The sequence below is a fragment of the Diplotaxodon limnothrissa genome, linkage group LG23 (assembly GCF_057381915.1).
Source record: "Diplotaxodon limnothrissa isolate DT_005_m linkage group LG23, D_limnothrissa_male_GT1.1, whole genome shotgun sequence".
Taxonomy (NCBI): domain Eukaryota; kingdom Metazoa; phylum Chordata; class Actinopteri; order Cichliformes; family Cichlidae; genus Diplotaxodon; species Diplotaxodon limnothrissa.
The window spans coordinates 34,865,282-34,883,062 of NC_140617.1; the positions used below are offsets into that span (position 1 = coordinate 34,865,282).

At 39.1% G+C, this 17,781-nt stretch overlaps 1 protein-coding gene across 1 annotated transcript; it reads right to left on the bottom strand.

Annotated features, from left to right (window-relative positions):
• Positions 1-16,378: 16,378 nt before the first annotated feature.
• Positions 16,379-17,355, bottom strand: LOC146608597 (general transcription factor II-I repeat domain-containing protein 2-like). The gene is made up of 2 exons (XM_085348666.1): positions 16,521-17,355; positions 16,379-16,410 (listed from the first exon to the last, which is right to left on the bottom strand). Exons 1-2 carry the CDS (start codon positions 17,353-17,355, stop codon positions 16,379-16,381), a joined length of 867 nt encoding a protein of 288 aa, XP_085204792.1.
• Positions 17,356-17,781: the final 426 nt, after the last annotated feature.

Here is a 17,781-nt window from a genome sequence, read left to right on the forward strand (position 1 = left end):
TTTTCTCTGTATGTATTATTGTATGGTCTACCTTACAGTATAAAGCTCCTTGAGGCAACTTTTGTTGTGATTTGGCTTTGTTTAAATAAAATTGAATTGAATTGAACCCCCAAGACTGAATGTCACCCATTGGTTAGTGCAGCCTCAAGCTCAACACTCTGGGTGTCACGTGGCGTTCTGAAACTGGCAGTAATGGATGAATGGATGGAGTAAGGGACACTCCACGCTTATGCAGTAGCGCATTGTCAATCACAAGGTGGAACTGCTGGTTCACAGTCCTTTTTGACTCTGAAGGAGACCATAATTTACAAAACGAACAGCATGTTACATTCAGAAAGACTCCAATAAGACCAGAAACTCACCAGGAAAATGTTTACTGACTTCATAGATTAGATACGCCATAGGGTACATGCAAGCCATGTCATTATTATTCATAAAACACACTTAGTATAAGGGTTATGTTGTAAAGATTGGATAGAAAGCACTAAGTTGTAGAAAGAAAGGCATTGTTCTTAGGTGTGAATGAGCTGTGTTGTATAAAGCACTTACCTAACCTCTTAACATCCACTTTGTCACCAGCACCATCACCATTCATGTCAATCTCTATCAGGCTTTTTGTGCAACTCAACACAATCACCTCAAATGTTCAAGGAAACAATTACATGAGGCAGTTAAGTCCAATTCAAGGTGCATTTTTCAGTCCGTTTGTCTGTGGCTGTGGTCAGTATTAAACCTCCACCGGGTGCTGGACTCACTAACACACAGTGTAAAGTAATAGCCCACTGTCAATCTAGCGAAACACTTTTCTCTGGACAGCACTGTCTGGCTATGTGAGAGGAATTCCAAAGTGCAGCACAGCCTTAAGAGCTCCAGACAAAGTCATGAGTCAGTCGAGGTCTTTTTGTTGCTGTGCTCTCAAGCTGCACTGGATGTTGTCTGGAATCAGCAATTTTCTATTGCCTTTTCATCCTCTGTCAAAAACCATATTCCCATCTCGCACACTGTGAGCTACCTGCCTGTGTCAGCACACCGTTAACCGCACTCACTCCTTAACTAATGATAAAGTGAAGGCCATTAAGGGTGTATTTCCCCATCTCCTGGGTATGTGGAAAGGACAAACCAATAAAGATGGGAGAGTTACAGGTTTTGGTCACCCCTCACAGCCCATGCATGCTCATACTAGATATAAAAGCTGGTGCTTATGTGTAAAGTGTGTAAAGTCAATTTGTCTCCAGGCTACAGTACAGTCCTTCAGGTTAGTGACTGCTTTCTTTGACCAAACTGGAGACGTAGGCTTTGGCACTCATATCTATGATATATTTCATATTACCAAGCTCATCAATGAATTATTTAGGGTTAGGGTTGCTTTTTAACCACATTCTAAACAAGCAAAATTTCATTCTGAAACCATTCGGTTAAAGTTGAATGTTCTTAAAGACTTTAAACAGAGAATAGTCTTCATTATAAGCTGCTCATTGCAGGTGTCTGAGGCATAATATGCTCTGATTTATAATGAAATCCATTAGCATTAACGTTTACATGGAAATTCACTTCAGGGACTTCAGGAATTATTTTTTCCACGTAGCACCAGATAGGGTGCTAAGTGCCATTCTCCTGCTTTTTTTGTTTATCTGCACTGTAGACAAACTCATCAAATGGGGAAAGATGGATCCCAGAATTGTACACTGTTTCACACAATGATTTTAAGCCACTTGAGGTTGGCATCAAATGTCAGTTTATCCCTATAGACTCCCTTACTAAAATGACCACGTTTATAGCATTAAAAGGACTTTATAGCAGAGACTGATCTAACTAATCCAAAAAGTTTGTATTTCAGTTTTGGTGAGTGAAGTTTTAGCACTTCATTAGCCTGTTAATTAGCACTAACTAGCCAATATATACATGCACCTTGTTAACCAAGATTGCTAGCATTAGCTGGTAACTTGGTACTTGGTACCCTTTTATCTGTATAACTTCTGGCTTCCAGGCCAATAAATCCTGTCGTGGAAGACATCTTTTACACTTTCTGTGAAAAACATGTATGCACAATTGTTGCGCCCCGAACTTTAGGTCTCACTTAATAATATCCAAATCTGAAGCACTGGCTGAATTTTGTGCATGCATTTTTGTTCAGGGCATTTAAACTGCTTTACTTTAAGTGTCTCTCTTGGCATTATCTGCTGCTTTCCAGGGAGAGAGCTCGGAAATGTCTGAAATTTACAGGGCTTTGGTCCAATTAACAGGTTTCTTTGATGAGGTTAATCATTTAAATATGCTAAACCAACTTTCATTTTTCTTTTTTTATGTCTTCCCTGATTGCGCCAACTTTGTGAGCATGGTCACAGTGGGCACTGATGCAAAATGCATGAACCCCTCCAGAAACATATGATTATATGAATACAGAATAAGCGCACATACGCGATGCTACCTCATTAATGACTGTAAACCCCAGGCTTACACTTGGGGAAATAATGGAGCATTTCAGCACTACTGACACTGCTCGCAGCATTTTGGAATCGATTTTAATAAACAAGCAGCAGGTGCAGGCACGGAGGAGCGGTAAATTTTAAAATAAGTACTGCAAAGTCTCGAGCAAGTGCAAAGGATATGATTTATGGTAATTTTTATAACAGCACACAAACAAATGGAATTCTACAGAGAAATGAAATGATAATATCATTTACAGATAAAATCTTAATTTAAAAGACCCAGATGAGACAATTCCTATGCTAACAGTTTCTCAGCAGCATGGTATGTGGTTCACTTCATATTTAACAGTTCAATGTCCAATGTTCTTTATTCATTTCTGGGTTTACTGAGTTTAAACCTCTTGACAACAATGAGGCAAACACAGGGTTAGGGTTGTATTTAGCTGCATGCTAAACAAGCATAGCATCATTAGCATAATTTACTATGCGCGTTTAAAAAGAAAGTTTAAAAAGAAAATGTGTAAAGAAAGTGACTGGACTTCTTTAAGTTCTTTAACTTAAAGAAGTCCAGTCGCTTTCTTTCCACACTCCTTAGACTACTATGCTGTGGATGAGTGAGAACCTACACAGCAATACTATGCTTGTTTAGCATAATTTAGCATAGCATAGCATTCCAGATAGATATGAACCTTAAACCAACCCCAAACTGCCGAATCATGTATGTTGAATGCTTCTAAATGACTTTTATAAAGTGCTGATTTGTTTCTGAATGTACTTTTATTTACCTATTGTGGACTGTCAAACTGAATTGTGGGATAAATAGTTTTTTGAATCTGAATCAGAAACCAGGCAAATGTTAATAGGTTGAAAAACATTGTTACCTACGAGTCTTACACCAATGTTGATTAAACAAAATAGCAAGTTGAGGGATGGGGGTCAGCCATATCAGCAAAAATTATCATTAGTAATGTTAGCATTATGGAGAGGAGCAACCTTAGAAAACAGGTTTGTAAAATAAACTGTAATTTAAGTTGTTGTGTGTTTAGTTGATTTTCTTTCACATTTTCAAAGTAAAGTTTTTGCTTTTTTATAACTCACATATAACTGACTGCCCTGACATGTTTGTGCTGTTGTTGCCTTTTTGGGCATTTTACAGTGATCTTAGCATATGTGTGTATATATTTCCTCATTAATTGGTAGGCTGAATCCATTGTAATAAACAAGCAGCAGGTGCAGGTACCGAGGAACGGTAAATTTTTAAATATGTACTCTAAAGTCTCAGGGAAGTGCAAAGGACATGATTTATGGTCCAGAAACATCCCACGAGAGGATTCTGCTGGTTATCTATCATTTGGGTTGTTGTGTGGTCCAAATATGGGCACTTTTAGTTCCAGAAAGCATGGCAGTGTTTAAAAACTCAAGGCTTCGAAAACCAGATTCCAAAAACAGCAGTCAGCTCCACAATCAGTAGTTTCATTTTTGATATGCCTACTACAAGTGTGACTTCTGACCACTCAGCAAAGAATAAGAACAATTAAAGAGATGTCATTATGTCAGAGCACAAAATGCAGGGTCTAGCTGCATATGTGAGAACAGAACAGATAATCACATTTCAGGGAGATGATGAATACGGAAATCAAAGAACTGAGATTTATAATAAATGATATACCTGCTGTGGCATGCACTGTAACATGCATTACATTTATACAATGCTGGATTGAAACACAGACTGCCATTGCCATCCATGCTGTTAGAATAGCACAAAGCATCTACGACTACGGTGAAGCTTACAGTCCAGAGCAACACACCAACACAAACCTATCAAAAAAAGATTTAAAACCCTGCTCCACAAAGTTTTTAACACACAGTGAGTCTAACTTATCCGCTCTCTGTGAACTCCAGCGATTTGTCTGGTCCCTTGGTGCTCGACAAAGTTAAAGTAACTCACTATAAGCTTAAGTTGGCAGTAGCAGCAGTGACAGGAAGGGTCAGAAATAATAGAATATCACTGTAGGTGCTTGCACCTGATGCTCATTTGTCGAAGTCTGTTCCAAAACGCTCTGAGCACTGTCAGCGCTGCTGAACTCTGCAATTACGCCCTTTCCCAGTTGTGAGCCTCGGGGCTGCAGTCACTAATGAGGCAGCAGCATGTGTATGTGTGTGCTGTTACACTGCGCACATAAGATTATGTATATGTAGCGACGGCCCCGGGTATGCAGCTGCAGCACCAACTGATGTTCTACTAGCGACTGGTGGCAATTTAAGGCGGATTCTAAATGTGCAGGTAAATCTTCTGCAGCTTGACATCTCTTATGGCTGTTTCGCTTTGTTCAGTAACACCAGCGTCACAGCTGAAACAGCTTTTTTATACAGCAAGGGGTTCATTAAAATTCAGGTGAGTAGTAATTATATGGAAGATAACTACATAGCATGCATATGAGAACACTCAGGCGTGTGGCGCTCTGATCATTTATGGCTTTTTACATATCTTTACATCTTATAAATCCAACACTGTGTGCTGTAAAAGACTCAAACGGGCCTCTTCTAGCATTCAGTTTTGAATGATACTCCCAACACAGTTTCTCCTGAAGTAGCAGCTATAAATAAAAAATATGATTACACATCTATTTCTGACCACCCTGCATGCTTTCATTGTGAAGCAATGCTTCCCCTCCGCTTCAATAGCTTTTCCACCAGGTTCCTTTTGAACGGTCTGCATACTTCAGAGGGAATCTGGCAGCACAGAGAGACTTGGAGTCTCAGTATTAACCACATAAAAAATGTTGTGGAGCAAAAAGGAAAAAAAAAGGAATGCAAGTAAGAGTTGTGGTTCAGTTTTGTCATTTACCTCTTAAATTGTGAAAATCTTTTCATCCACCTGCTTTATAATGCACATTTTTCAGTCTGTGTATTTAAAATCTTGACTAAAATACTTAAATATGAGACAAGTAAATCAGACAAAATGCATGGCACACATGGCACAGTTGTCATGAAGAAGAAATTAATCACAGACACCAATAACTGTTTTTCTACAACCCCTAAACATGCTTTTTAATGCTGTTTCGTTGGCCTTTTTTCACAGCCTGAGGGGAATGACTTGGTTTTAGCCAGCCTCAAGTGGCCAATAGAGGACCTGCAGTAACCAGCACTGCTTTGAGTTCATTTTTCAGCCCTGGAGGTAACCTCTTCATTGAGGGCAGAACCTCCAAGAATTAACATACAGTTCAACATGATTACAACAAAAGCAACCTAATTCCAGTAATACCATTTACATGCAACTCAGCAGAACTTGACAACTGGTAATTGTAACTGTGTATCAGTGTATTCATAAAAACATAATGACTTGATTTTCCATCCAGTATATAGGTATAGTATTGAATTGTATTATGTAAGTCATTGTGGAGGGTTTGGTCACAAGAGCTATGTGCTGCTCACTTTGAAGGTCAGCCAGGCAATGACAGTATCCCTCTTTTTTCTTTCACCTTTTTAATCAGGCAAAAATGATTAGAAACCCCTAGCTGCTAACATTTAGCTGACATCCAGTGACTCCTGCTAAACCTGCAAAAATGTGTTTGCGTAACTAAAACATTGTCAGTTTGGAAACATTTGTGTGAGTCGACGCTCATCATTTTTGAGGCACCAGAGGCGAAGCAGGGTGACATTTCTGTAGGCACGTAAAATGTTGCCACTGTCTCACAGCACTGTCTGCTTAGATTACAGCAGCAGAATGTGCTGTGTCGACAGGGAAAGCACTCTGAAAGTGTGAAAAAATATCAGAGTTCTGACATGTCTGATTTACAGGAAATGAAACTAGACCACTTCACTTCAGTGAGTATTAAAAGGGCCTGGTGAGTAACAGCTTATGTTAAACTGTGTGTGCTTTTTGTGCTGTCTAAATGCAGGAAAACAGCCTGAATACTAATGAAGTGATTATCCACAATTTGACCGCTATGACAGAGAGAACTGCTGTTTTCAGCCACAGAAGTAGACTTCACTATCATCCTTTACCTTTTTATGCAGAGCTTTTTCACAGATGCTATCTGCAGTGTGTGAAACCACACACTGCAAACTGTTTGTTATGCTACACCATGAGGAAAGGACAGAATTCCAGGTCACCGGAGTTGTTCTTATGGTTGTTACTCGTATATCACATTGTATAAAGCAAGAGTGGGCAATTCATTTTTCCAAGGGACCACATGAGAAACTAGGACGGTGCAGGTAAAGGCTACCAAAGCCAGAGAACCAAAAATACCTGAAAAACTGGGCAACTTGTAGATTTAAAATAGGGCAAAATAATTGTGTCACTATCCTTGGTCTTCATTGGTCTTGAGTTTTTGTTGTACACTAATGATTTACTTTTTTGGGATTAAAGATAATTTATGTTCAAGTTCTTCGGTATATTATTTGTTTCTGAGTTTGTTATCTATAGTTCTTGGTTTCTTGCTTGATGTTAGTATGTTAGTTCACTTTCGTGTCCAGTCTGTCCTAGGGCGTGTCCAAATTCAAGTGCTGCATCCTTTGAAGGCTGATTACCTCACAGCAGAGCAACATAGGCTGTCCACAGTCAAAGCTCCTACAAACCCATCCCACAAACACGTCCTCCCTTTCCCTGGATTTCAAAACAGGTTGGTTGTATACTTTGGCCCGCAATGAATCTTGGGATAGGGTGAGCCGCAAACGGGAGATTTGTTCTTGTAACGTAGTCTCATCTCTGTGCCTTGTCCTCTTCATGTGATACCACACAGTGATACCCTGTGGAAATTAGTCATGTCTCTGTGTTTGTTTACAATCATGTCCCAGTTGTGTCCTGTATCTGTCTGGTTTCTCTGTGTCCTGTCTCAATGGTCCCCTTTTAGTTCTTAGTCCTGCTCACTGTGTTAGGTAATTCCTGTTTTATTTTGATGGTTACTCATCGCGTATGCATTATGTTCAGTTTTGCTTCCTCTGTCTCATTCGTTAGATTCTATTCAGCTGTGTTCCCCAGGCGTTTCCACTGTCTGCTTATTGCCTCTTGTGCATTTAAACCCCCAGCTCGCATCTGTTCTTTACCATGTCCTCATACCCTCATGTTGTGTGTTCTGTTGGCCTGCCTGCTTCTCATTTCCAGTCAATTTTTGCCTGCCCGGCTCCATTATTGTTTTGTTTACGCCATCCGTTGCCAGCAATAAAGCTGTGATGTTGAGTTTATTTCTGTCCCACATCAGGTTGTCTTCCTGCCTGCCACACAGCGGTCCCATGACAGTGGGATGTTTAACAACAAGAAGTGGCAGATACAATCATATCATTTTGAATCAAAGACTGAACTTTTAACCAATCAGTAAAAGATATAACAAGGTGTGAAAGGTTCAACCAAAGGTTCAACCGATCAAAGATGAACTACAAAGCAGTGGGTGACGACTGAATTGCTTTACAGGTGGACAGGCCTTAAGAGCCACACTTGTAACATAGTCAGATCACATTGTTGTGACAACTCTGCTCTAATGAACTGGCTGGGTCTCTGCTTGCTTACGTTCTGATTATAATGCCATATAATGACAAATCTGATCATCTCAAAGAAATATCTGCTATCTACACATGAGAAGAATAGCATGTAAAAGAAACATGAGTAGAAATAAACAAATTCCCAGTTTTACTCATTATATAGAGGAACAATAACGTATCATTGTTTTAATGTGACGTCCTCACATGATCTGCTTTCACTTTATCCACCAGGCCCTGTGAGAAAAACCTCCACACCTCCTGGCTGACTGACACAAGACGGCATTGCAGTGACTGTGTAGGTCACAAAGGGTGTGTAAGAGGGCTTGGCAATACTGCAGCTTATAGTGCCCTGCTAACTTGTGCTTTCAGTTTCCATTCAAAACAACAGAAGATCATTGTCCTTGTCAGACCTAGGGGGGTAGCATTTTTGGGAGAAAGGCGACAACACTGTGACTCTAACACAGTTTGATAAAGGAGATGAGTTTTTACACTCAGTGCCCAAAGGTGGCGCATTAGCTAATCTCACTGTTGAATGCCTCCATTCGTATTAGAGAAACACTGATGTCTGATAAAGTCATGCCACAGGGACTTTTCATGCAAGACAACAATATCAACAGAAAGGCAAGTTGGTGGCTTTGTAGTACATTGAAACATTCATTTGGCTTATGAGCACTCGATCAAAGAGCTACATGACACCATATTGCAAAGCCTAATATCTTATTTTAGTTAATAATTCTTAGAGTAGCAAGGCCTATGAAGTCTTTAAGCTTACTGTATGCTACATATCTGTGACACACGTGTGAACTCGCCCTAACCGGGTAACACTGAAACAATTAAAAGCATCAATTAGCCTCCAGAAAAATGACCACTGCTGTTAAACAGGAGGGCAGATAATGTTAGCAGACAGCTGGAGGTGTTCCAGTGAGATCGTCACACACCATGAACCCCGGGGCTTATTTAACTCTTCATGCTTGGATTACACACATCAGCATGATATGATGTCTAGAGGCAAAGCACCTTTGAGAAACACGTAGCCTCACGCTGACCGAATAACCTCAAAATATTAAAGGTCAAAAGCAACAAAGACCAAAGATTTTTTAAGTCGACTAATGTTTATACTTATAATATGTGGACTGCTGCATTGTTAGCAGGCACTCATGTATATGTGATTACATTGTTTAGTGTAGTGGATTAAAAAGTGTGTTTTTATAATAGGATCTATTGTAATCTATTGTGGTCACTTTGACTGACAGAGCCAATTCAATCTTCATGACCATTTTCATTCAGTTTTCATGCTGGATTGAGCAAATATGCCAAGTTTTACCACAAAAACACAACTATCAGTAAATTGTCCTGTCCCAATAGAACAAAAGTTTGTAGATGGTGCTCTAATTATAACTCAGAAATATGTGCATTTTGTCATTCAAGACCTAGGTCACTCCAATATAAACTTTTAAGGATATATTTAACAAAATTATATTTTCAGTTATATTTAATTTGCTCAATACAGCATGAAAGTCAAAGGAAAATGGCATTTTCTATGTGCTTTATTTTTCAGTATTGTTAAATTCAACTATATATGATTCAGAAATCACTAATTGTCTTCTGCAATGCATTTTTTAAAATCAGATTGTGCTCAATATGAGACTTTGCAGGAATGCTGGACATTTTTTCATATTTTAACTAGTCAATACATTTTTTGATGTAGCTGTCCCACATTGCAGGTCCTGATTCAATTCGATGGTAAGAAGGACCAGTTAAAATTTCAGGGTTCTATCTTTAATAGCTTTTAGGATATTCATGTTCAAACATTGCCACAAGTTTCAATGTGTGAAAAAAGGGTTTGAAAGAGGGTCAACAGACCATCTCTCAAAAAAAAAATCTTGAAAAGTATTTTATAAATGAAGCTAATATCAAACAGCATGTGTACAGTGGTCCCGCGTTTATCACCGGAGTTACGTTCTAAAAATAACCCTCGATAGTTACTTCGCGGATTTCACCTAACTTCATTTTTTACAATCATTACAGATGTTTTAAGGCTATAAAACCCCTCAATACACACTTTATACACTTTTCTCAGGTATTAACATTTTCACACTTTTCTCTCTTGCTTAAATACCCTCAAAGTTCAAACCTTCGTAGAAAAATTTGCATCTTCTTCTGCCTTTTGGGTGCTACCGCAGGTGCCGTTGACGCTGCAAATGTTTTGTCGACATTGTTGTGCTTGTTGTGGAGAAAAATTACAATCATACAATCGTGCAGCACTTCACAGTCACACTGCTAGCGATTGAAGATTTATGTAAATTTGACAAGCTGAACATATTCTGTACTGTACAGGAGAGACAGCACAGAGGAGATTGATTGACAATGGTCTACAGCCAATCAGGATGCAGAAGATGTAAAAAAACAAAAGAACAAAATTGCACAAAAATAATCCGCGAAACAGCGAGGCCGCGAAATGTGAACTACATTATAGCGAGGGACAACTATATCTTAAAACTATATCATAAAAAATGTACAAAAACTGGAGATAGCTGGAGATAGAGGAGGAGGTTTTCTGATCTTAAAACTAGTTGTCAAGCATTTCAAGTTTAGAAGTCTTACTAGTTAGGTAAGCACGTCCTTGTTTTCAGGCAGCCTCAGTAAAATGCACATGAATCCTTATAAATCATTTCAGAACATGAGCAGAAATCTTTTTGAAACACATCCAAGGTTTAAAATCCAGAGGGAAATCGATTAATATTTAATTTATCCTTTAAATCTCAGCAGGATGCTTTCCCTAAAGACACAACAGTAGCTTGATACTCAACAAACCTTTTGTTTTTTCACTTATTACATTGTGACTCAGGTAAGCACAAAAACAGACAGAAGACTAAATTATGTGTGCTGGCACAACAGGGATAATATTATGTGAGAGAAGTCATGAATATTTCATTAATATTTATTCTAAAGCAATAAAAAATACCAAAGAGACTGTGTACATGCTGAATTGTTATCTGCTTCCTGAAATTTGTGTTTTACTTCACACAAATAAATAAATTTACAATAAAAATTGATCCAGACAATAGGAGAAGAGAGAACTCCCAGACTTTCTGCTTAATGTCTGTCCTCAGATAATCAATCAAAATCTACTACTAATCAATCACCTGCTACTGTTCAACAGTGTACTGCCATCCTCAAACATGGATTTACAAGATACTGACAATGCAAGACAGATAACAAATCAAAATCTTTATCACTGGGCAAGACGAGGTCATACAAAGATGTTCGGTAGACAAATCAGACAGGAGGCAAAAAAAAGAGAAAATGCTGAAATGTAATAAGGAAGGAAATGCAAGAAACATACAGTAGTTCTAGCCATAAAGCTTAACTGCTTTGAACAAAGACAACTGAAAGGTGGATGACAGCTGTTGGATGTAGTGGGAGTGACTGAACACAGGTGGTTCAGAAAATTAGAGGGAAACGGTGAGGCAGACGCTGAGTTAGTGGAAACTACAATTTAAGACAAACAAGGATTACAAAATTAAACAGGAAATGGTAGAAACACTATTTAGCATTTTTTGGAGATTTTTTTATGTCTACTTTCACATTTAAATCACTGTAAGTCTTTTCCTTTTCCCCGCCTCTCGTTTCTAGTTAACGTACATCTTACTTTATTTAACTGCCTCTTTGTGTAGTTTTCATTATGGCACATTTCTTTCAACAAACAACAGCCTCTCATTATGAACAAATCACAGTTTTCCACTTTTGCTTTGCTCTTAGAATAATGACACACCTCTCTTGTGGGGTCTTAATCTCGTTCTATTGTCTCACAGAAGCTGGCGTCCCTTCGGGTGAGTTCTTTGGCTGGCTCCTTCTCAAATCATGCTGCTGAACTGTTGTTAATACACAATTATTGATTATAGCAGCTTTCATGCAAATCCATCTTGAATGTGCAGTTATATTAATCCTCTGGGCAATTCGCTGTTCCATTCTCGCGGTGTCGTTAACCTTTGCTCTACAGAATCGTTAATTAAAAGCATTGTGACATATTAAAGTGTGCATGCCATTTTCCCTAAACAACTTATGCTATATAAATCCACCCGCTGCCACGCTTCACCTGCTTTTGTGTTTTCCAGTCTGCAGGCAGGGCCATAGTGGGGAGCACTGAAGCGGTGTCATGCTGCTGTGCTGTTAGCAGACTTTGTCTCCCAGCTCTGTGCCTGCATCCTGCACAGGATGAGCAAGGCATGCCAGACAAGGTGAGAACGCTGACCTCTCTCAGTCCGACAGAAGCAATGATCCAACCACTGCTGACCTAATTTGGTGGGGTATCTCTGATCCAGTCATGTTACTGTCAGCAACCACGCCACTGTTTCAGATCCCTGCAGCTGTTAACTTGGCAGGTGGGGAGATGGTGGTGTGTTAGGTGATACAGGTCTGCCGTGTACTTCTGTTGCTATCCCATAGTTGCTATCACATTTAGGCTGTGTCTCAATCTCAGCATTTGTTGTTTGGTTTCCTAAACTAATGTAAAAATGCACTAACCCTATGCAAAAACATGGTCTGACTTTAGCTTGCTGTTCGTAATAAACTAGTATGCTTGTCTTTCAATGTGTTTTCAGCAACTGGTTTCAGATCCCAAAAATTGTTGTGTATGTTGTCTATTATGTGACATCAGGTGTTGATTTGGGTTCAACAATCTAAGCAGAACTATTAGGAAACATCTTTATATGCCAAAGCATTCAATAAGTCTAGTCTTTGCTCTCTGGGGTATTCATGAATAGGAAAAGTTATACACTGTATTTTCTGTGGTACTGAATGAGCAGCTGTTTCAAAAGGTCAGCTGGAGTAGCCTGAACACTCTGACATTAAAAAAAAAGAAGGGGTATATGTAGATTATTTCATTACCTTTCTTTATAGTTTGGGGTAGAAAAATAAATGTGTAGAGTAAAGCCAAGATGACATTAATTATCCTTATTTATTATTTAAGGAATATACGAGATTCATTAACCACAAAAGAGGACAAATGACACCAAAAATAGAGAACTAACCATCTCATTTGTTTCCTCTCCCACTGGATTAAACCAATTGATTCACCCAGAGTACTCGAGGTCAAAAATTGGCTGTTTGCCCAATCAATAGCCACCTCACTGCTACCTATCTGCCAATCAATAAGCCTACCTGCTTTAATCTTTCCACAAATCCATCCCAACATACACTGTCCACCCATATGGAAAAGATATATATAAATCTTATAAAGTTTGTATCTGTCTTGTGTGAAACTTGTATGAAAAGCATACAAGGGTGAAAACAGATATAAGATCCCTTGAAAAATTATATAATGAAACTTGTATGTTTTATAATAATAATAATAATAATGGATTGGATTTATATAGCACTTTTCAAGGCACCCAAAACGCTTTACAATACCACTATTCATTCACTCTCCCATTCAAACACTGGTGGAGGCAAGCTACACTTGTAGCCACAGCTGCCCTGGGGCAGACTGACAGAAGCGAGGCTGCCATATCGCGCCATCGGCCCCTTTGGCCAACACCAGTAGGCGGTAGGGTAAAGTGTCTTGCCCAAGGACACAACGACTAGGACAGAGAGCCCAGGGATCGAACCGGCGACCTTCCGGTTACAGATGCGATTCCCAACCCCCTGAGCCACGGTTGCCCTTTTGGATATTTACTAAAACAATATATGAAAGTAATGAGAAAGTGGCCACTTTCATGAGTAAATCATACAAGTTTTTACTATTTCTTTTCCATATGGGCATCCTCAGTGTGGCCCTGCATCGTCTCCAGTGGCAAAAAACTCATAACAGAGCCTAAATCGGTCTCAATTTCCTGAGTTTAAAATCAATAAAGAGAGAGAGGTGTTCATTTGTTCTTGTGATTCTAATTGCAGTTTCTCATTTTCTGCAATACAATGTTATTTCATTTTAAGATTTATATCTAAAAAGGCTAAACTAAATCTAGTCTGACGACTAGACAAGATACGCACTAAGTGAATAAAGACAATAGCAAATTTATTGAGCAGTAGCATCCGCAAGGTTAGATAAGCTGATATGGGATTACAAGGTCACACTGAGTACAACTGAGAACCAATAGTAAAGTTTTCTCATAAGGTAGCAAACCATCAGTGGCTATTATGTCACAGCTAAACTAGCTTCTGGTTGTTAAATTGCTTTAAGCATAACCTATTACAACCCATATTGTCACCTCTATCAAGTGACGCCTATGTGTATGTATTCTACAGACATAGAGTAACATTCAAATTGATTAATAGTCTTGTTTCTTAGCATACAAGAAATATCTCTTTTCTTCTGAATCTGACAACACCAGTGAGCAAAAAGAGTCATTCAAAATGTAGTGAATCAAAGAAAGATGGACAAAAAAATCAATAAAATAATATACATCTCCAAACTGCTAAAGTAGATTTGGGTCAAAAAAATGTCCTTGAAAAACACATCTGTGTAAAAGCTAGATATGGGACTTTTCAGACACCTGGTGGCAACTAGAATGACGTGTAAGTGATATTAAAGTTGATATTACAAATGTATTGTATTTTAGACTCTAGCTTATGTCGAATCATGTTAAAATAAATCTGAATTTTAATGTTGCCTGTGTTAGCTATATTTTCTGTGTGCTCATATCACAAAAATATCTGTTTACCTGCTAAGTTGAAAGTCAGAAGCTTTTAGGTTTTAACTGAATAAAAATGGTAAAGACGCAGGCAGAAAACATACTGAAGCTGGAAACAAATTTCACTGAGTGAAAGATATTACATTCATGTATTTGTACAAATGTAATAGATGAATAATATCAAATATCTGAACAGCTAGCCTGAATTAATCCAGTTAAACAGATTCATGTTTATTCTCTGTGGGTTTAACTGACCGGCTTCTCTAATATAAGGTGGATAAAAAATGCTGTCTAAAGCAGCTTTAGTGATATATTGCTGGGTTCTATGCCTGATGGACTCACAATTAACCATAAAAAATTTCACTGGTTTTACTGAAAATGTTGGAAGAAAAAGGCATTAAAAAACAGGCTAAACCAGACACAGAAAATCAGTCTGACTCGATAAGTGCTTTTTTGGAAAGAAGAACACCAGAGAAATATCTGTTTATGAGCAGTGAGGGAGAAAGAGAACAAATCCAAGTGAAAACATAAAGAGAGAAAAGGAATAAAGGATGAACTTGTGGAATACTCCACAGTAACAGACAGTGACAGATCCAAAGTACCAAACCCACTACCCCTACTGTGCACTCACAGTGTAAATAAATGGGCTTTGACAGCACATTACAAAGCCTCTCGGCTGAGCTGGGCATTGTGTGTTTTAAAGGAAGGTGAAGGACGTGCAACACAGAGAGAGACGCACAACTACGTTCGAGCCTGTTCAGGCTCCCCATATTATCATTGACAGGGGTCACCAACCTTTTTGAAAGTGAGAGCTACTTCTTGGGTACCGATTAATGTGAAGGGCTACCAGTTTGACACACACTTCTCAAATAACAAATTTCCTCAGTTTAACTTAATTATGTGTTATCATTAATAATTAATGATATTCATCTATGTACGGACACTAATTATGTTAATTATTTTTCACCATAATTATAAAGAATGCAATTAGGAAACAAGGTAGGAAACATAAATATCAATATGCAACGCTTTATTTCTATATATCTCTGCAAGTATTTACATTTTGAAGTGATCACTTCTACAACATTTTCACTTACCACTAACAAATTTTAACAAATCATGCACTGTTACATACATTATTTTTGTATGTATGTAACATACAAAAAATCAACTTTCAAATTTTACAGAACTTTTCACCAAATTGGCAGCATTTTAAAGCAAATTGTCACATGTTACACTTAACAAACACATTTGTTTTTCAATAATTAAATTCAACTTTGACATGACACTGTAATGTTGCCACTGAGAACATCTAATATGGCTTTCTTTGTCTGTTAGTGGGAAACCTGGCATTGCATGCTGTTCACCAGTGTGTTGTAATCTGGGGTATAACTTGACACTGCAACTCTGAGTGAGTCTTGCAGATGTGCATCGGAGAGGCGTGTTCTGTGTTTGTTCTTGATGAAGTTCATGTCAGAAAAGGCTGATTCACAAAGATAGGTTGAACCAAACAGGCTGGCAACCTTCATAGCTGCTGTGCACACACCACTGTACTTTTCTGTGTCAACAAGGCACCAAAAGTTTGGTGCACCCAGATAGGCTTTGAGGTGGACGTCATTTTGCAATGTTACAATTTCGATTTCCACCTGTCCAGCATCCAAGCTGAACATTGAACTTAGTTGCTCAGCAATGCATGTTGTGTCCACATTCATGAAAGGATTGGAAACAAATGAGACACATGGCTCAAGCTGATCAAGGTCACAAAACCTGTTCTCAAACTCTTGACCAAGTCGGTTTATGACTTGAGTGTACTTTTCTGCAACTTTGTCAAAAGTCTCAGATGCAGAAGCATTGTCTTTCAGCACCATCTGCACAGAGGGAAAGTGCAGCACCTTTTTTCTCTGTAAATGCACAGAGAAAATGTTCATCTGGGCTTTAAATCCATTTAAAGCACTTATCATGTCAGCAACAGTCTTACCTTTGCCTTGCAGCTCACAGTTCAAATGGTTCAGTTTCCCAGTAATGTCTGTTAAAAACACAAGGTCAAGTGTCCACTCAGTGTCCTCCAGCAGAGATGTGTCTTCCCCTTTGGATTGCATGAACTCCTTGATTTCACCCAAAAGTGACAAAAAACGAAGCAAAATCCGTCCCCTGCTGAGCCATCGGATTTCCGTATGTAGTAGCAGGTCACCATATTCAGCTGACAGCTCCTCCAATAGCACCTTGAATGTTCTGTGCTGTTTAGCTCTGGAGCGGATGCTGTTTATGATCTTCACGACGGGAGTCATGACGTGCTCGAAGCCGATCACCTTTGCGCATAACGCCTGCTGGTGAATGATGCAGTGGTAATGCATGAAGTTTGGGAACTCTGTGTCACCTTTACAGTGAGCGATGAATCCCGTATGTCGGCCGATCATAGCAGGAGCCCCGTCGGTAGTTACTGATACCAGCTTTTCCAACGGTACCTTTTTCTTCGCGAAAAACTCCTTCACCGCGTTATAGATGTCAACTCCCTTTGTTGTTGTCTTTAGCGGCAGTAGTGTCAGAAGTTCTTCTTTTGTGGAGAAACCATCAAATACCATCCGGATAAAGACCATCAGCTGTGCTGTACTGCTGCTGTCGACGGACTCGTCACACTGGATGCTAAACCAACTGCACTTTGCCAGATCCTGATCCAACTGATCGGCCAAGTTCCCGGACATAGCCGACACTCTTCTAACAATTGTAGTTGCCCCCAGCTGGACATCAGAGAGAGTGGAGATTACATCGTTTCCATATTTCTCGTCTTTAAGCACAGTTTTTGCAATTATCATCATTGCTTCTTTGAAATACTCCCCGTCTAAAAATGCCTTCTTTTTCTTAATCATGAAATGTGTAGCTCTAAATGAGGCTTCGGTTGCTTTTTGAGAGTTTTTCACCGGTCTCGTGAAAAAAGACTGCTGTTTGCTCAAACCTGCCTTTAATTCGCGGGCCTTTTCCGCTCGCAGTGTGCTGCCCTTTGGGTAGTTAGCATGGTAGCTTGTGTGACACGTTCGGAAATGTCTCTCCACGTTGTGCCGCTTTGCCGTTGCCACAGTTGCCCCGCAAATGAGACACACGCATGAATCTTTCACAGAGGTAAAAAAGAACTCTTCCTCCCATTCACTGTGAAAATTATATGTTTTCTTCCTTTTTTCCGCCATGTTTTCCTCATCTCCTCACCTTTGCCTTTGCTGGTCTTCACGGCAACTGTTTCCGTG

Bases quoted from the DNA above. Each gene is read 5' to 3' on its own strand.
- LOC146608597 (XM_085348666.1), bottom strand. From the start codon at position 17,355: ATGATAATTGCAAAAACTGTGCTTAAAGACGAGAAATATGGAAACGAT. The intron at 16,411-16,520 runs GTAAGACTGTTG...CCCTCTGTGCAG, and splicing joins CTGTGAGCTGCAAGGCAAAG to ATGGTGCTGAAAGACAATGC.